General features: G+C 37.6%; 1 protein-coding gene across 1 annotated transcript in view; it reads left to right on the forward strand.

Annotated features, from left to right (window-relative positions):
• PMM1 (phosphomannomutase 1) overlaps positions 1-21250 on the forward strand; it is a 615734-nt gene that overhangs the window by 142272 nt on the left and 452212 nt on the right. The window contains exon 4 of the mRNA XM_044075615.1: positions 15156-15247. Coding sequence (XP_043931550.1) covers positions 15156-15247 — 92 coding nt within the window. The remainder of the gene's footprint in view (positions 1-15155; positions 15248-21250) is intronic.

A 21250-nucleotide genomic window follows, 5' to 3' on the forward strand; every position in this document is an offset into this window, starting at 1 on the left:
TCACAGGAAATATTGAAAATAACATTGAAGGACAGGTTCAGACAAATAAAGAAAAACAGTATCTAAACTAAGCTTCACTATATTCCTGACTGTATCTAAGAGAATTATACTAGTCCCTAATAACTTACTTAATAGAGCAAGGCAGATGATGTGGTGAATGGTTCTTCTTGTTTTCAGGCCCAAGACCAAATATAGGATGCTCCGTCTCACTAAGAGACTTCCCAAAATAATATCTAAAATATTATCTCTGGGATAGCTTGCAGAATGACATCACTTCTGGTCGTCTGACCTCTAGTTCCAATGCAAACCCTCATTGCTGGAAGCTGTCAGGACTTAGCACCTGCCTGTAAAAATACACACACAAGGAGAATATAAAGCATATAGAGGTGCAATAGAGAGCATCCTCACCTGCAACTTCACAGTGTGGTTTGGAGGCTGCACAGTTACATAAAGGAAGGCACTACAAAGAATAGTGAGGTGTGCAGAGAAGGTAACCGGTTCCAGTCTTCCATCGATACAACATCTTTATTCTGCAAGAAGCATCCAAAAGGCCATCAAAATAATACAGGACAACAAACATTCTGCTCATGGACTATTCAAGCATCTGGCATCAGGCAGGTGAGATTCCAGCATCTGCTGCAGGACTACATGATTCAGTAACAGTTTCTACCTACAGTGATTAGACTTCTGAACTCGGCCACTAGTCCCAGAGGTCTGGACCCATAATAAGTCAATTTTTATTTATTTGTGCAATATATACTTACATATATTCCAAGTAAGTGCAAAACATATTCATTATGTGCATGGTCAGTATTATTTAACTCACTCAAGTGCAGTATTAGAAAAATAACTTATGTAGTTCAATCTGTAGTGTGTTTTATTTTACTTTAAATAGGGTAGTTAATTTAACTCAGGGGAGGGTATTCTTTTTGTATTTGAGTGTTGGTTAATGCCTCTGCTCTTTCTTGAGTGTGTTGGGAGTAGTATTGTATTTGTTTGTCATGTTTATTCCTCTACTTGTATGTGTTGTTTCACTTTCCTTTGTAATCTCAAGAACTGAACTGATGCACAAATTTTTGTTTAGGCTACATGTTTGTAGTTCTAAATGACAATAAAGTTTACTTTGACTTTGACTTCCCACATAGCAAAATAACTAATCTCTTGCAGTCCTTCACCATCTTCTCTACTAACCACACAATCACTGAACCAGTTTGCTATACCAAGTTCCTAGGTGGCACTATAGATAATGATTTCACATTTGAGAAACATCTATCTCTCATCATTAAAAAGGTCCATTTTAAGCTAGGATTGCTATATAGAATTAAGCCTTCCCTAACAAATTGTACCAAACACTCTATTGCCAGAACGGGTCTATATTACCGTGTTGAACGACATGTTCGCCGAACACGTCTTAATTGACACGGAAATATCAACCTGCCAAAATCCCGAATGGCCAAGTCAGCAAATTTTTTCCCAGGGGAAAAAAAATTGCTCGGCCATCATAGGGGATTTACCCTTTTCCCCACTGTAGTGCAATCTCGAAGTTGGTATATTTAGTTAGGGGGTGTAGGGGGGGCAAAGCTCCCCACATTGTAGGGTTTGAAAGTATGTTTTTTTTGTGTACGGCCGAACAATTTTTTCCCTGGGGAAAAATTTCACTGACTCGGCCGTTTGAGATTTTGGCAGGTCGATATTTCCATGTCAATTAAGATGTGTTCGGCGAACATATCTTTTGACATAGTAATATAGACCCACCGGAACACACCTTCTGTCAACTGTCTTATACGCATCTCCCATATTCACCAACCTAAAAAAATGAGACTTAAATAAATTCAAATCCTGCTATAATAAGATAGCCACATTTGCCTCCAACCACCCCTCTAGAACTCATCACTGTACATCCCTATGCCAACTACACTGGTTGGAACTACCTATCCTTCTAACCCTCAGTCAACTTACACTAGCCCATGCCACCCTACACCACCCAGAAAACTGTCCAGCTATAAGCAGCCTTGTTCAACTATATTCCAGTACCAGAAAACTAAGATCCTCCTATAAACCTCTCTTGAAAGTTAAAAAAAATCTAACAATAGACACAGGGATTCCTTATACTATAGCTGCATTTCCAAAGCCTGGAACAGCATCCCACATAACATAAAAAGCACAAACAACATTGCCAAATTCAAATCACTACTAAAAGAACACCTATACAACACTTAGCTATGCTCCTGTCTCAAGCCAGGCTAACTGCTGCCCCCTGTCCACCCCTTCATTTGCTCTCACTGCTTCTGTGCCTGCCTTCCTAGCCCTGTTTCTCTTGATTTTTTCCCTATTTTCTGCCCTCCCACTGCATCCACAAACTCCTTTCATTATACTTACTTATACTGTATAAATGTCAATAACTCAATTTTCAAATGTTACTACTTGTTCTCCCATATGTAACTATGTTTTTTCTCCTTGTTGTATAAGTATTGCATAAGCCACAAATGTATATTGTATGTTTCTGTTGATTATATTGTGGAGCTTTTCTCCCCGGGCCTCCACTGAAAACGGGCCTTTTTTTTTTAGCTCAGTTGGACATTTCTGGTAAACAAGTGGAAATAAATGAATAAATAATAACCGTCAATGCAAGTATTTTGACATTTTGATGGTATTATTTTTCCAGAAAAAGAAATATGTATGGATTTTGCATCTTATGTATGGCAACTCATGCAGATATTATTCTGGACAGCCTCTCTGTTCATCACCCTAAAGACAAGTCATGTACCCACAGTAAAGGAAACAGTACAATGCAACTATACAGATTGTCACTATGAAATGACTGCTCATACTGCTTACGCAAGGTGACTTCTGATCCCCTTTCCTCGTATGAAGTTATATAGCTATTCATGATTCAAACTGAGTTTAAGTCAGTTAAGCAGACTGGCACATTCTAATGGCCATGTTGGTCTATTCAAGTTACTTGTTTTTACATAGTTATTGCTCTCAAACAATCTGACATTTTAAAATAAAATGTTTTGGAAAACAACAGTGGATATTCAATTGTAAATTCTTCTTACCTTGTGCTTTTAGGTACAGAGATAAAAGAACAGCTTCATGCCGAATTTCTGAGTACCACTTCATAACTTGCAATAATGTTTTCTTTTTTTTCTTTATGTACAATTCTGATGCTTACAAATTACTTTCAGGGAAAACCAGAAAATGACTTAAATTATGTTATAAAAGCACAATGTATTTTTAATATATGTTATGTGTTTTCCATAGAAGAAAAAAAGAAAATGTGTACACTCTAAAGGCATTTGCAATATTTATTTATTTAGTTAGTTATTTATTTATTTATATACTTTGCTTTTGTTTACTGAGTGTATCCAGCTGGGTTTAATTAAACCCCCCTTTTCAGTGGAGGCCCCAGGAAAAAAGTTCCAACATATTACATTTTTAAATAGGCATTCATTCAATAGTATACATAAACAATTATGAATACCTTCGGTAATTAGATTACATTCAGGTGAAAATAGAAGCCACTGTTACAGTATAGAAGGAATTTATGCATTAGTAGATGTTGAACATTGAGCATTTGAAGAAGTGCATTAGTGGGTTTGTCAGATAGAGAACAGATCATGTGATTAATGCTTAGAAATTCAAAGAAATGGAGGTGAGGAAAGGAATTAGGTAGGTCAGAAAATGTTAATATTATAGTTAAGATGTTCATAGGTTCATAGGTTCATACTAGGCTATCTGCCCTAGGGCATTTATAAGCCTAGAGTGTGTTTGGCTTTTGCCACCCATTTTAAATGAATTTTGCTATGCCCTTTTTCGAGGTTAGTATACTGTGCCTCTGCCTAACAGTGACACAGAAGTGATACCCGGGGTAAACCTACTATCTCCCATCCACTCATCAAGATTCCTCTTGAAGAGAGTCAATGAGGGACTCTGCCTAACCTAGACTGGGATTTTATTCCAGAGTGAAGAGAGCCTCTGGGTTATGAATCTCTCCCTCCAGCATGTCCTATTTATTTCAGTGCTGCAGTTCAAGTCTCTTGAGCGCATAGCTCGAAGGGATTTGGATTTTCTGAGGTGCAGCATGTCCATTAATTCCGGGTTGGACATGGCTTTATACGTCAGGCACAGATCGCCTCTGAGCAGGCGGAATGCCACTGAGTAGAACTGGAGTTTCTTTAACCGGGCAGCATATGGCATCTGTTTGAGCCCTTTGATCCTCTTGGTGAGGTACTTTTGGGGTCTTTCCAGTTGCTGCAGGTGTCTGGTAAGGTACATTCCAAAAGGGGCATTGTACTCAATTATGGGCCTGATAAGGGATGAGTAAAGAGGCACAATGACCTCCCCTGATCTAGATGTGAATCCCTTCATGATTAGGTGGGCTATATAAAATGTTTTTCTAACCACTTTGGCCACGTGGTTGTCAAATGAGAGATTGCTATCAACTTGGGTCCCCAGGTCCCTAATTACTTCTTACGTACTTAATGGATTACCACCTATGTGGTAATTTGTGGGCACTTTGTTTTTGCCAAAGGGGATGACTATACACATTTTGGCGTTTAGCTTGAGGCCATGGCTCTGGCACCAGTTGTCTGTTTCTATGAGGCCCTTTTGTAGGATGCTTGTGTCAGCTGGAGAGTTGATTATGGCACCCAGTTTGCAGTCATCTGCGAACTTGGTCAGCCACATGTGGGGTGTAAAGCAGGTTCAGAGACAATTAAATATATGGCTGTCATAAGGTTTATATCAGAAATACAGAGGTAGGATGAACAGTGTCATGAAACATTGTATATAGCTGGGAGATGTTAGTAAAAATATTCAGGCATTGGTAGAATTCTGAATGAACAGAAATGGTTTGACTGTATGGCAAGTTGAAGTTAGCAATGGCATTTATCCTGGAGGCGTACAGGAGCAGATCCATTGATTTGACAGGCAAAGTTTTAGTTGTGTTTTAAATGAGTTTGCATTCTGAATGGATTTCAGTGCTAAGGGATGTGGTTCCATAGTTCAGCAACACTATTTCAATATAGGGCATCATCTGCAGTATTTGATGATTGGTTACTGTGATTAGTGATTTTTCTCAAGAGTGTTAAATTCTATGGGGGGATTAGTGCAGTATTAAGTTGTTAAGGGCTGGGCAATTTTCTGGCTTGTAGAGAAGTGTGAGTATTGTAATTAGCTCTGAAAGAGTTGGGTGTTATGGTAATTCTATTCATTTTAATTCTCTGAGGGATAGGTAGAGATGTGTTCTATTGTTATAGTTAATTAGTTTACAAACTCTATATCCAAGCTAGTCATTCGAGAGCCCCTAACAAATTGCCCCTTTACTATGTTTCTTTTACAATGTAAGGGGTGGGCGCTATCATAATGTAGGAAGGAATTACAAAAAGTACTTTTTTGAAACACTTTAATTCTGGCCATTTTATTATAACATTGCACAAATTCAGACAGTTGTAAGACTTGAAGGCTAGTTAAAATTGAGGCAGCATAGAGGAGAGAAAGGAGTAAGAATACTGACACACTCCTAAGAGTCAAGCCGTAGTCAGAGACTTGGAAACACACATAGACAGTAATCTAGCATTTGACCATCACATTTCTGCATTGGTGCAACTTATAAATAAAAATATGGCATCTAGGTCCAAGGAGGTCATTGCTCCACTGTATTCGGCATTCATCAGACCTATCATCGAGTGGAAAGTTTTAAAAATACATATCAAGGCTTTTCTATTTATAATTTTAGTAGTATGCCACTTATTAAGGAGCACTTCAAATTGCTTAGCCAAGGGTTAAAATGTATACCCTGTATTAAGGGAGACCCTACTAGGACTTTACTTGATATAAATTATTTGTGAGAAAGATTAATTTGGAGGTTTTTGCCTCTAGAAATAATATTAAGAAAAATAATAGGGTAGATCAAGACTTAGTAAGGAAATCTACATGTAACCCACCCTTACATCCTCAACTGAAGAATTTTAAAGCAATACTTGAGAACAAAGTTAGAAAATTACAGGATAAAAATAAAAACAGATACACTTTTAATCTTAGTAAGGAAGAAAATGAGGTATTAAATGAGTTAAGAAACAATCACCATGTTAGAATCAAGAAACCAGATAAGGGAGGGGGAATTGTGATTATGGAGAACATATATTATGAAGGAAAGATGAATTTAATATTAAGGGATGAAAATAAATATGCATGTGTTTCTAGGAATGAAGTGAATATGGCTTATCAAAAAATAGACATGCTATTACATGACATGGTATATGAAAAAAATATAGATGATTCCATCTTTAAATTTCTATATGTGGGTAAGCCAAAAATACCCATTATTTTTGGCGTACCTAAAATTCACAAAAATCCTATGGATCCACCCCTCAGGCCAATTGTGTCTGCGGATGGTTCTAAAACTTTACCATTGGCAAAATATGTGGATTTAAAAACCAAACATATATGGGTAAATAATAGTACCATTCTTAAAGATTCTTGGGATTTACTAAAGGAACTCACACCGGAGCTTTATAAGGATGATTTATTGTTTGTCACTATTGATATAGTGGATTTGTTCTCAAGTATACCATACGACAAAGGTATGCAATTGTTTGAAGAAACTATTTTTCAGGATAAAGAGCTGACTCAAAATGAAAAAATAGCAAGTATAGGTCTTATGGAGATAATTCTGTAGTATAACTTTCTCATTTTTAATGGTGAATTCTTTCAGCAAATACAAGGTGTTTGTATGGGGGCAGCATGTGCCCCCACATATGCAAATATTGTGTTATCCAAATGGGAGGAGAAATTTATTTTAAATTCCAAATTTCAGAAATTCTGGATATTATACCACAGATTTTTGGATGACATCGTTATCCTCTGGACTGGTGGACAGGAGAAATTTATGGAATTTATGGATTATTTAAATAAAACCACTAGCTTCTTGAGATTTACTTATAATGTTACCCCCGATAGTTTACAATATCTAGATGTGGAGATATATAAAACTAATCAAAAATTTGAAATTAAAGTGTTTCAAAAAAGTACTTTTTGTAATTCCTTCCTACATTATGATAGCGCCCACCCCTTACATTGTAAAAGAAACATAGTAAAGGGGCAATTTGTTAGGGGCTCTCGAATGACTAGCTTGGATATAGAGTTTGTAAAAGAATGTGATCTGTCAGAGAAAATGTTTTTAGACAGAGGTTATCCCAAAATGTTTGTAAATAAAATAAGGAATGAAGTGGAAAAAAGTAGATTAGACAGATTTAAGCCTATTAAAGGCATGGGGTACAATAAGAATATCCAAGAGGAAGGAAATAAGGATGAAAATCCATCTGAGGGGTTTCAAAGAGGTCTAGTGGTAGAATTTAATGCTACTAATTATAAGGTGAGGGATATTTTACAGAGGGAATGGGAAAAACTAGCATCACTTACAGATATTGAGGAAATATCTAAAATTAGTCCAAAGGTGATATATAAAAATTCCCATAGTATAAGAACAATCCTGGAAAATAATAATAGAACTATTAGTAGGTCAAGTATTAATTCAGTACCAACAGGAAACAGAAGAATAGGGACATACAAATGTGGAAGATGTAACCAATGCCCCTATATTATAAATGAAGGTGAAATTTATCTTGAGAGTAGGAAGAGATGGATTAAAAGTAAGGATTTTTGTTGTTGTGATACTAAAGGAGTGGTATACCTTGTGATATGTCAAAAATGTCAATCATTTTACTTAGGTAAAACGGAGAGAACATTAAGAAAAAGAATATATGAGCATACCTACGATATTTCCAAAGCAAAAGACACTGATGCACTTTACAAACATTCCAGAGTTTGTGTAGGATATAATTTGCACTTTTTTGTATTGGAACAAATTAGGCAGGATATCAGAGGGGTCCCTGGGAGGAAATTTTAGAAAGTAAAGAATTATGGTGGCAAGTTACCCTGGATGCGGGGAAAAAAACAGGTCTTAATGATTTTTTAACAATATTACCATTATTAAAACTAAGAGCCAGCAGAATTTAATGGTAATTATGAATTTCTACACTAGGGGGAGCCAGCCATTATGGGATTTTATATGTAGCTTTTATTCATGCATATTATATTTATTTGATGTTTTTATGTATTTATTTATTTATAAATGGATAGAAACATATGAATGTTTTTTATATTTATATTTTTTTAAAATAATATAATTGAATTGATAAATATTTAGTAGTAATGAAATATATTAAATTTTGATTCATGAATATTTATGAGCCCAGAGAGTATGTTGGTTTGCCCATTTAAATGTTTTGTTAACATTTTATTGGTTAATTGATTTTAATTTGAATATATAAGGGATGAATGGCATTAATTTTGATGTATCTGATGAAGTCCGAGTATTGAGGACGAAAACGCGTATTCTCTGTGTTTTTTAAAAAGCATTAATGTCTTATAGTCTTTTTGTTAATAAATCGAGTGTAATTTAATTTTTGGGTTTCCTGTTTTGGCTCGCTGCACTCTTATTTGGATTTATTGGTGGTTTTGGAGTGCGTTCACTTGGTTTTTATCATTGAGTATAGTCGCCCCTTTGGTATGTACCTAATCAGGCATATCCAACAATTGGAACACTCACAGAGGGTCATCACTAAAAGAATACAGGGCGTAAGTAACATGTCCTTTGCAGACCGCTTCAAGGCCCTATCCCTGTATTCTGCTTCCTACAGGTTGTTGAGGAGTGATCTATGCGTGGCCTATAAGGCATCTTCAGACCATACTCTGATGGTCCTCCTGCATATTCGTCAAACAAACAGTACCAGGATTATACATTCTAAAGACTTAAGTCTTGCCTGTGATATAAATAGGAACTGCTGGGCTGTATTTCAGAGACGACCTCTTCTCTGGAACAGGCACTCCATTCTTGTTAAGCTGAGTTCCTCCCTAATCCAATCCAAGTGCATCTTGGACAGTTGAATGGGGAATAGGAAATGTATTCCTGGTTTGGCACCTATGTCTCAAATGGACAAATGATTCATCTCCCAGGCATCTGCTTGTAAATGTTTAATCTCCCAAGCCTCTGCTTACACTTACCAAGGTTACCAGAACTTGTCAGAGGTCTGGGATGCATGGCTAGGGTTAAAAGGGCCAGAGTGATCATTAACCTAGTATATACCTATATATGAAAGTAAAGGCTGCATGTCTTCTGGCTACGTCAGTGAGATTGGCGTTTAATATGCATTATGTACCAAGTTTGTGATTTTTTTAACCATTTGTGATTTATGGTGGTTAAATTTCAACTGGTCATCTATGATCACACCCAGTAATTTTGTGTAGTTTACTTGTTCTATCATGGTATGACAGAGATGATAGTGAATAGTGTTGTTCTGGTAGAGATGCATTTTGTTGTAACAAGCAGTAAATTAGTATTTTTAGGGTTTAGAAGTAGTTGTGAATTATTTAACCTTGTTTTAATTGATAAGAAGGCTTGTTGTGTAAGTTTTTTGAGTTTAGAGAGAGAGAGAGAGAGAAAGAGAGAGAGAGAGACTTGTCAGAGTAGATTAGGGTCAAGTCATCAGTGTATTGAACTGGAAGAGCATTTTTGTAGCAGTGTAGAAGTCAATAATGAATATGTTAAAAGGTATAGGTATAGATCTTTGTGGGACACCAATATTTACTGGCAAGAAAGTGGAGAAATCATTTTTTCATTTCACTGCTTGTGCTATATTTTAGAGTTAGCTGTGCAATCATTGCAGTGAAGAGTTTGTGAGCCCTAAGGATGAGAGTGTATGTACAGGTTTCTGGTGAGAGACAGTATCAAAAGCTTTTGATAAGTCCAGGAAGATGGTGGAGACTAGGTGTCTGGTGCAAAGCAGTAGTTGTGCGGTGAGGAGGATGGAAGCTGTGTTGGGTTAAAGATAGTAGCTGGTTATCTGTGGGATAGTTGAGAAGTTGCATATACGTTCATAGGTTCACAGGTGTGTACTAGGATAATGGCCCTGGAGCCTTTACAAGCCTAGCCCATAGAAGTGCCCTGGCATCGTGCCGCCCGACATTAGTTCCCAGTGCCTCTATCGAGTAGAGCCACTGGAGAGATCCCTGGGATGAACTTTCTATTACCCATCCACTCATCAAGATTTCTCTTGAAGAGGAACAGCGAGGTGCTCTGCTTAACATGTATGGGAAGTCTATTCCAGAGCATGGGCAGTCTCTGGGTGAGGAACCTGTCCCTCCAACATGTTCTGTTGATTGTAGTAATGAGGTTGAAGTCTCTGGAGCGTGTGGTGCAGAGGGATTGGGATTTCTTTAGATGTAGCATTTCTAACAGAGCTGGGTCAGACATGGCTTTGTAAATCAAGCAAAGATCACCTCTAAGTAGGCGATATGAGACAGAGAATAGCTGGAGTCTTTTGAGTCTGTCCATGTAGGACATGTGTTTAATGCCTAGGATCCTCTTCATGAGGTACGTCTGTGGCCTCTCCAGCTGTTGCAGGTGTCTACTGAGGTACATGCCAAATGGAGCATTATACTCAGTGATTGGTCTAATGAGGGAAGAGTAGAGGGAGATGATGACCTCTTTCTTCCTGGATGCAAAACCCTTCATAATGAGATGTGCCACATAGAAGGACTTTCTGACCACAATTGCAATGTGGTGGTCAAAGGAGAGGTTGCTGTCAACCTGTGTCCCCAGATCTCTTATAAAGCCTTCAGTGTTCAGTGGGCTCCCATTGATGTGGTAATTAGTGGGAAATGAGTTTTTACCAAATTGGATGATGACACATTTTTTGGCATTAAGCTTAAGGTCATGGTTTCAACACCAGTCATTGGTCTCAGTGAGGCCTTTCTATAGGATGTCTGCATCACTTGGGGAGTTAATAATGGCTCCCAGCTTGCAGTCATCTGTGAACTTAGTCATCCAGAGTCCCTTTGTGTTGGCCTGGACTTCTGAGAGAGTAGATACCGAACAGGAGAGGACACAGCACCGATCCCTGTGGGACTCCACTCGTGACTGGTCGGCAGTCTGACTTGGAGTCTACTACTTTCCCATTGTGCATTCTGTCTGCAAGCCAATTTGCAACACACCTAGTGATATAGGGTTTAATGCCTAGTTTGGTGAGTTTATCAATAATTCCTGAGTGAGGAATGGTATCAAAGGCCCTGGCCAGATCGAGGTAGGCTGTATGCACTGTCTTACCTTCATCCCCAGCCCTGGTGACTGACTCAAAGAAGTCAACCAGGTTGAGCAGGCATGATCTTCCTTTCAGAAAGCCAAATTGCATGGGGTCTAGAGTTTGGAGATTTTCTGTATTTTTGTTAATCAGCTGCATGATGATGCACTCAAAGCTTTACAGATCAGAAAATGCACTGGCAAGTCACACTACTGAACACATAGGCCATAAGTTTCAATTCAAGGCAATAGATCAAATAACACTAGATAACAGAGGAGGACCAGACACACTTATGCTTGAGAGACTCAAACTTTTATGTCAGCTACGGACAAATGCTTGCCATTTTCCAGGATTGAATATGATTTGCTCAATTGTATGTATTTTAAAATTAAAAAGTTTTTGACAAGATAATCAAAGAAGTGTTTTTTATGCACAACTTACTTTAAGTGTGACAATACAGTATGTTATTTATATGTTATTCATTTATATATTGTTTTAATGGGGCCAATGTAGGCATTATAGGGTTAATTACTGTCCTAGGGTCAGGGAAGGTAGTGGTAATTGGATCATTATGAGCATATGACCTATGACAAATACAATTTAAATGTGATATTAAAGTGTATTATTTTATCTGAAGAAGTTCCACCATAGAGTGGGATGAAAAGCGCTTAATAAAACAGTCTTCAATTTTGAGTGGATTTCTGTTGGTTCCTGTGTTTACCTTCATGTTGAACTCTTGTTTTTATCTGGCTTTCTTGGTTCATTACATATCACACTTGTCAGGCTAATGCGGCGATAATTCCCAGGGTCTGTAGTTGCTCCCCCTTTATGGAGAGAGATGATTGTAGCAGTGTGCCATTCGGTAGAGACAAAGCCTGAGGTGAGGCTGTGACTGAACAGGGCACACAGATGTGGTGCCAGTTCGCTTTGTAGTTCATGTAGAACACAGCCAGGGATATTATCGGGTCCCATGGAAGCTGTATTTTTGGCCTTGGATAATGCAGCTTTAACCTGTGCTACAGTAATACTGGGTGACTAGCATTCTTCCGGTATTGTGATTGGTCCTTTAGGAGGGGAGAGAGGGGTAAAGTTGGCACTGAATCTGTCGGCCAGTATGTTGTCAATATCTGTTGGCTCAGTATAGGGGGTACCATTGTGCAGTAACTCAGAGCAAATCTGGGTATTGCCGTGGAGGTTCTTGCTATAACTTTAGAAGGCTTTGTGATTGTTTTTAGTGTCTGCCGCAATTCTGCCTTCATAGCTGGCTTTAGAGGATTTGATGAGGGATCTCAACTTTTTGTTCATAGGTTGGTACTAGGCTATCGGCCCTAGGGCCTATACAAGCCTAGCCATAACAATTCCCTGGCTATTTCTTCCCACACTATTTACTTCCCTGGACTCCTGTCTAGCAGGGCGACTGACGTGATCCCTGGGGTGAATTTCTGCCATTGTAATCCTGGTCTGTGTTACAGCACAAATGTCGATGTTCTCTTTTTTGAGGAGTGCTTCGAGTGAGTGCATCTTGAGATTTAGACTTTTAGTGTTGAGCAGCACGACCCTCAGATTGCATTTATTTATAGCTGTTACGGTGGTAATTTGGGTTTTGGAAAACTGCCTAAAAAAGGCACTATAGGGGTGGCAAGAGTCATATTTTTTGTTGGGAGAAGTAAAATGGTAATTGGTCTACAGTTTGAAAGATCTGTATTAATTCCACTCTTGTGCAGTGGAATAAATGATTTTTTTTCCATAGCGAGGAGACTTTATTTTCAGATAAGGATTGATGTGTCAGAACTAAACTGGATATGCAATAGCCTCAGCTGCTTTTATAAGATATTCACCAGGTAGACTGTCAGGGGCAGTTGTAGTAGGCTTTAATTTTAACAGGAATTTTGATGGTATATGTGGGAACTGGCTAGAAGGAGAAATGTTGAAGGAGGTTCTTTGATTGAAATGAGACTTCAAGAGATTGATAAATTGCTTGGTTTGTTAATGACTGTACTGTCTGCATAAAGAGGGCATTGAATTGGTTGGCTGCAGTATAATTTTGTTTTTCTGTGTTTGATGTTGGCTTTGTAGCCTGTCCGGGATTTAACAGTTTACTGACTGAGGCATACAATAGTTTTGGATTATTACTGTATACGTTTTCATTGGTTGAGTTGTAGATTTTCTTATATTTGGAGATAAGTTGTTTTGTTAGGTTTCTTAGTTATGTATATGCTAGTAAAGCAGGAGGTGTTTAATTTTTTGTCCAGACCTTCCATGCTTTATCTCTTTGTTTCATGAGTTGTTTAGTTGCTAAAGATCGCTATAGGGCAGAGTTGGCTTTAACTCTTTTTATTGTGAGGGGGGCTAGAGTGTTTAGAACACCTAGGGTGCATAGTAGAGATACAGTGAAATTCTAACATTTATTTATTTAACATTTGTTGACCAGGAAAGTCCGACTAGGACAGAGCCTATTTTCAGCGGAGGCCTGGAGAGAAATGCTCTAGACATGTCTTTGGAATGTGGGAGGAAACCGGAGTACCCAGAAGAACCCCACATGAACACAGGGAGGACATGCAGACTCCACACGGAAGACACCCAGCCAAGAAGCGAATCGGAGAACCTCTTGCTGTGAAGTGACAATGTTAACTGTTACACCCCTGCATCGCCCATTATAATAATAATAATAACAACATTCCGAAAACTGAAGCGGGTTGTTTATTTCTAGTGCTTCAAAAATATACTGCTTTTATCCTCCTTCATACAGAGACTGGTGTAGAAGAGTATACACCTTCTGATAATGTACTCCTGTTCGACTGTTGAGAAGTCAAATACATTTTTCTCAGACAAATGCTGTGATAATTTTACACACATAGATTTGATGTATGCACATGCGTTCATAATGCCACAGAAAAGATGGATCAGTATTTGATTAACTATGATCCGGTGACAACAGTAGTCAGTCACCACTGTACACAGACTGCCTCCCCGCCATAAAGAATAACAGTTCTCTGACTGGATATATTCTTACATTTGACTGTGAGCAGATAAAAGAAATTCTGACCACAGTAATGCAGCTTGTTATAGACAAAAACTTTTGAAAAGTCCTGGAAGATGGATTTACACTAGGCTTCTGGCATTTCTTTGAGTGTTGACAGCATTAAGAAAATTCAGCAAAGCACACACAGACACACCCAGTAGCTGTGGACATGCATGTTTTGGCGTTTTTATTGACCTCATCATCACAGCATAAGTGGATAGACTAAAACATGCACAACCACAGCTATTGTAGTTAGGCTTTATTGGCCTAAATGTAACCATAAACACTTAAAATGTAAAAATCCATGGACATTCAGAAGCAATGTAGCTGAAACACTTGATGTTCTTAAGGGGTTATTTGCATATATCCCATGGGCCTCCATTACAGGAGGTTTAAGGTATGAAAACTGAAGTGAAAACTTTAGCTTGGCTGGGGTTTTTTTGCAGTTTTTACTGAATGGTCTGTCTGAGTGACCTTCTTACCCTTCGGTAGAGATATTAATCTTTATTAGGTGTGCTTTACTGCCTGTTGTTTACTTGATATTACACCGGTCAAAGGGCAGAGTTGTTGACTTATTGTTATAGTTATGTTTGGAGATGTAGTTACTCAAGTGATGTTGGCTTACACTGTATCTCATACTGTCAAAAACTGATGCTATGTTTTGCTATCTCCCATTCTTATGGTGGCTTTGTACTGGGTTTCCATTAAAAAAAAATGGTTCCTGAGTCAGACCATTTACCAGGTAGGTAGACAGGAAGGTAGATAATTTGACTGATAGAGTGAGAGCTAGAAAAAGACAAATATGGCATGGAAGCATGTGAATGTTCCATTCATCTTCAGTAATGATTCAACTTTATCCATTTTGCAGTTGCACTTCTTTCTGATGGTACTACTTTTTCAGCCATGTACTCCTGCCTGTTATTTGAAAATCTGTTCAATTTGCTTTTTCTCAATTACTATACTTTTTCTTCTCTTTATCACTTCTTTAGGCAATCCAGAACCAGTTGGGGGAGGATCTACTGCAGGACCTGATCAATTTTTGCCTCAGCTACATTGCTTTACTTAAATTGCCCAAGAAAAGGTAGTTTTGTTTTTTATTATGCCTTTGTTTGCAGTTGTGCAATGCGTTATCCTGCCTTTAAACTAGCCAACTACTTTACTCTGAGATGCTATGGCTTTGGCCTGAATACTCTGAGATCCTATGGCCTTGGCCTGAGAGCACTGCTGAGAGGTTCAGCACACATTGGAGACCAAATGGTTTGGATGTGTTATCTTATTAAAAACTGAAAACAGCTAGATTATTAGAGTAAATGTCTTTTATACTGTGCTGATTTAAAGTATTCTAAACTGGCTGTTTAGGGGATTGGTAAGTTTCTTGGATGAGTTTTGAGTAAACATTAGCATGTATTTTGACATCCTTTTACTGTGTTGGACTTTGATATGTTAATGCATGTAACATAACAATTTCAATCCATGTTCCTGTTTTGAGAGTGCACAAGGGGAGGATCTGGCATTCTGGATCTTGCAATCATAGTATGGGGAAGAAATAGGTCAACATGACAGAATTAGGATCAAACACCCTGTAGGTGCAGGAACAATTCATTCAATATCCTACCTACCTAGTGGGACTTGCATTAATTATTTCTGAAATTGTTTATTCCTCAGGGTTCACACACACACACACACACACACACACACACACACACACACACACACACACACACACACACACACACACACACACACACATACCCAGAGCATTAGTCCTACAGGTTTCCTTTAAACTGTATGTCTTGTATTCATGGTGTAAGGTTTAGGTGATTTACATAGAATGACCAGTTAGCGTTGGTGGTGCTGTGGTAGCGTTGTCGCCTCACAGTTAGACGTTGCCCGTTCGATTCTCAGTTAGAGCATCTTCTGTGTGGTGACATGCATGAATGGGCATTCCTTCGTTGAAGGTTGTGCGTTAGGCCTGGCAAGCCAGCACGTCAAAATCTACTGACAATCATTAGCGGACTGAAGTTCCACTGTGGCAACCCCTAACCGGGAAAAGCTGAAAGAAACAAACAAACATAGAATGACCAGTTGTTGAGCTTGCAGATAATTTATTGAATCCCTTTCTCTCCCACTGAAATGTTGTATTTAATTACTTCTGCATTAATTTTAAACAGGATGAGCATGCATCAGCCACTGAATTGTATATCTGAATATGGGAAACCATCCTGGAGCAATTTGTATTATATTTTAACAGTTACAGAAACTACCTTGACTTGTAATTCTGTAATGTTTACCATTAGTATTGCAGCACAATACAGCATCATAATAATTATAAGTCATTTTTTTCATAATGAAACAGTTGTCAGTACTGGCTTCCCTCTACTCAGCCAAATGTAAACTACATGACATTGCAGTTCCAGTACAGTTGCTTGAGCTGCAACCTGTCACTTTCAGTTTCTAATATAGAATCATTGCTGGTGCAGTTTCTGTTAGTGCATCAACAGTGAGCCAAACTTTTTTGGCTTTTCAGTTTTCTCTGTGGATGTGCAGCAGTTTAGAATATATCAAATTATGGTTTGTCAAATTCTTGCCTCCCAACAAAAAATCTTATTGAAAATTTTGCTGTAGCCTTGAGTAAAGTTTACTTGATTATACATAGAATCAGTATTCTACCAAGGCACCACAGTATCATTTCTTTATGTCCATGATTGCAGCCACACATTAAAAATAGAGCTGTATTTCATTACCCACTTTTATCATTAGCTTTAAACAGTTCCATGCATGGCATTTCCAGTTCATTTTAACAAACCAGATTTGGAGGAGTTAAGTAGTCAACGATACAAAGGACAGTGGCAGTCTTGGTGCCTATTGCTAGATATGTTTAATGAAGAGACATGCTTACTGACTGCAGGACTGATGTGTAAGTCAGAGAGCTGCTTTGAGTGCTGCCTCAGCAATTTTTCCTGCACTTGACCATCTTCTTTTAATTGCCATTTAATGGTATCCAGTGGCTGACTTACTTTGATGTAGTTCAGTTTTTAGGTGTCCTGACCGGAACCTGAAGTCATACTAGAAAACATTTCTTCATGTTTATGACTATTATTTCATACTTTCAACTTTGTCATACTTTCAACTTGCTTAGAAATGGTCTGAAAATGCCCTGGTGTGACATTATAGTTCCTACTATTATTAGTACAAATATTAAAATAATTAATAATAATAATAATAATAATAATAATAATAATAATAATAATAATAATTATTTAATTAATTAAAATGGTCAAGTTTTATTGTTTTTAACTGGGCTTCCGTAAGCATTAACTTATTTAATCCATCAGTTTTTATATTTTAGCTAAATAGCTCATTGAAATGTTAATATAAAACCCAAGTCTAATACAATGGCTATTTTTTTCTTCAGCTTATTAGGAGTAGTTACGTACTTTGCAATGGATTAAGCCAAAGTGTTAGGAACAAATCTAAGCAGAACACTCTGCAGAGTTGCAGCCAATTAATGAGCTGCTTCCAGTGTTCACGGTACGGGATTTGATTCCTTCCACCTTCATTTGCCTATTGTGTGACTCTGAGCAAGGCACCTAATCAGACAATGCTCTTGTGTCACCCCTGAAAAGGAACAGTTGTGTCCAGCGGGCTTACATTATAAATAAATAAGCAAAAAGGTGCATGCATGAAAGTTAATTTGTGTTTTGTAGTGTACAGGGCACAGTAAATGCATAGGTTCACTAACAAACCTTGCTGTTGATAAGTCATGGCTAATATTTCCCACTTTTTTTATTTTATTCAGATTTCATTTTGTGTGCATCCAATGGTAGATACAAATTACAGACTGTTCATTTGAAGGTTTAATGTAAGGTAATATCTGTGCGGAGTCTGCATGTCCTCTCTGTGGTTGTGTGAGTTTCCTCCGGGTGCTTTGGTTTCCTCCCACACCCCAAAGACATGCTGTAGGTGGATTGGATACTCTAAATTGGCCCTAGGCGTGAATGCGTGCATGTGTGTTCCTTCTGTGGAAGGTTGGGCGCCAGGCTGGCAACTCGACACCATAAAACTCCACTGCCAGTCATGAGCAGACAGGTGATCCGCTGTGGCGACCCCTAACCGGGAAAAGCCGAAAGAAGAAGAAGAAGAAGATGTGTTCCTGGAACATAGTCCTTACAGGATTCCATATAACATTGATCTTACATACTTCCACTGGTTATTGGGACTACTTATAAAATCACTTTTGTTTTTGTTGTATTTTACATGTAAGTTAGTTAGTAGGTTTTCTTTTACTTTTGATCTTATTTCTCGCTGTAATGTGAGTAAATCTTTTTTTTGTGCTCTGATCCTTCTCTGTTTGTTACACTTACTGGCCTGACTGCTGTTTTAGCCTGTTTTATTCTCCTTGGCAAAAGCCCTACTAATTATTCATTCTTTGGGCATGTTACCATTAATTATGAGGAGAGTTCTGGAAGTTCTGCCAAGAAATTTTCAGACCCAGCAACAACTAGCATATACTAGCATCAGAAGGAACTCCTGCTGCTAATTTAAGAAACACATCCATTAGAAGTGAATATAAAGTTATGGTTCCTGATCTCATTTGTATAAAATGTTTTTTTTTTTTTAATAATTGTTTTTTAATATCATATATTTTGTATTGTGTTATATGTGCTGTGAATTCAGGGCTTTTTTTACCTTTTAGGTGTACTATTTGTCTTAATTAATTTAATTATTGTTTGTAATTTCTGATTGGTCAGTTTGCGTTATAAAGTTGTCTTCTAGTTAGTTCAGTTTTCTGATGAAGTCCCTTGTGGATGAAAGCATTCAAAAATAAACTTCCTTTAAGAAGATTCCATTTTTCTGTGGCACCTATCTGCGGATGTTTTCATTGTTCGGTTCCTGATCTTTACCATTGACCTAGAAATAATGTTTTGTGGCATTATTATTATCACAGCATGTTTGACCCACACAGCTGATCAGCAGCTATAATCAAATAACCTGCCTATTCCTCAGGAGTCACTGAGACATATATACAAAACGTCTAGTTGGGCTGATCCACTCCAGCAGGCTATGATGTACAGCATACTTCTTACAATAAACTTAAAGTCAGTGATAGTATTGTTATTACTGTCAAGCATGTCAAATTGGGTTCTGCAGAAAATAACCCTTATCCATTACCTGAATACATAAATGTGTCAGACAAGATTCTAAGTGCAGCGCACTATCATTGCTAGAACTATAATAATGACATCTCAGATCCAACATTGTGACACAGATCTCCCAAAGAAATTGCTAGAAATTAAATTCAGCCATCTAAATGTATACACATATTAAAAACAGTAGAATTTCTGGCCTGGTAGTCAATGCTCACTGCACATATAGCACACGTGTAGCTATTTTTTAAATGTAGTGAAAACTATATATTCTGAACATAGAATTTAATTCAATAGAATTATGATATTAAAAGATTGAAGGGTTACCGTACTAGTACATAATAACTTATGATCAGTGCAGAATGACCAGCAGCCTTCTGAAACTGATAAATGCTGAAACATGTCTGTTATTATATATTTAGGTGGGTGTAAAACATTAATACAATGTTTGTGTACATAATACCAAAACTGACAGATCCTTTAAAAATAGTACCTTTATTGTATTGTATATAGAAAACAGTGTTTTTTAATGTTTCATGGACTAAATTCACCTTTAAATGAGAATATAAATGATAGCCTGGCTCTATTTTACAACTGTATTATCCATGCACTCACACATGCCTTGCTAGTAATACACTGAGACTGGATTCTTACAAAGCCCTTAGTGAACATTATCCATAATGGCACTTTATCTGATATAATTAGTCATTGTTTGCTGAAAAACATCAACTGAAAGTACACAGGTTTTTATGTACCCACAACTATCAATAAAAACTATTAAAAAAATGACCAGTGAAATATTTTGCACAGGAAATTGAAAATGATATCTGGTTTATACCAGATAGCCTCCCCACTACTAATGCTGCAGTTGCCTTTTTTATTGATTTATTACAACCCCCCACATGTGAATATACCACTGTCAGGAACATGAGAGCTAGAACAAGATGCCCTCCCTGATAAGTATCAGTGCTAAAGAAGTTATTTGATGGGGACTACCGAAATACATTACAAAACTGATGGAGGAGGCCGGCATTAATTCTTCAGTGTGAAAAAGGAATATTATATGACATTACTACAGTGAAACCTTGATAATCCTTCATTTTCTGGAAGGGCATAAATGAACTTCTAGCAAAAAAAATCTTTCCATGCCTACCTATTTGGGTGTAAAGCCCTTTATGACATTGCATGTGGTTTTTGAACTATCTGACTGTTATGCTTAGTAAATGACTAGGGAGCTCCTGCTACCTCAGTAATACCTACTATAAAATACACACATCTTCTTCTTCTCCTAGAGCTGTACCCAGTCAGCATTATTGTGGTAAAATGCTTCCTAAGTAGAATAAACAGTAATGGGTCTGCATCTCTGGATACTCTTCTTCACACTACGTGCACCATAGTTGACCACTCCACTAGACCTATGCATTAACATGAATATCAGTGTCATTGTAGTACAGATTTTGTGGAAGCAAAGTAAAATTCTGCTTAACCATTAAGGTGATTCAGTATCAGAGAGTGAACTATATGCCATTAACATATAAAGATGTATAGCAAAGCTGTTGGAAAACTGGCAGAGACAAAACTCCTTTCACGTCCTTAAGGGCAGCATATTTTCAGCTACCTAATATGAATTTAAAAATGGCTCTCAGCTATCCAGATTTTCACAGAATGCCCAGATTTTTACCTTGTAGGTCTGGTCTCTTCCTCATAAAATTTGTGGTTTTCTGTTAAATCATTGGGAAATGAAGTCACTAAAGTATGACATACATTTTAGTTTCAGACTTCATATCCTTTAGAAAATGCATGTTAACACAAATTCTGTTATTCAAGGAATTTTCTAAGTTTATAAAAGCAGTATTTAAAATCTGTCCCTATTTTTGGGGCCTTTGTCCCCCTATTACTTTAGACCTTGTCCAGATTTCTTACACTGTGAGGTTGAG

The sequence above is a fragment of the Protopterus annectens genome, chromosome 1.part1, assembly GCF_019279795.1.
Source record: "Protopterus annectens isolate FY-2018-M chromosome 1.part1, PAN1.0, whole genome shotgun sequence".
Taxonomy (NCBI): Eukaryota; Metazoa; Chordata; order Ceratodontiformes; family Protopteridae; genus Protopterus; species Protopterus annectens.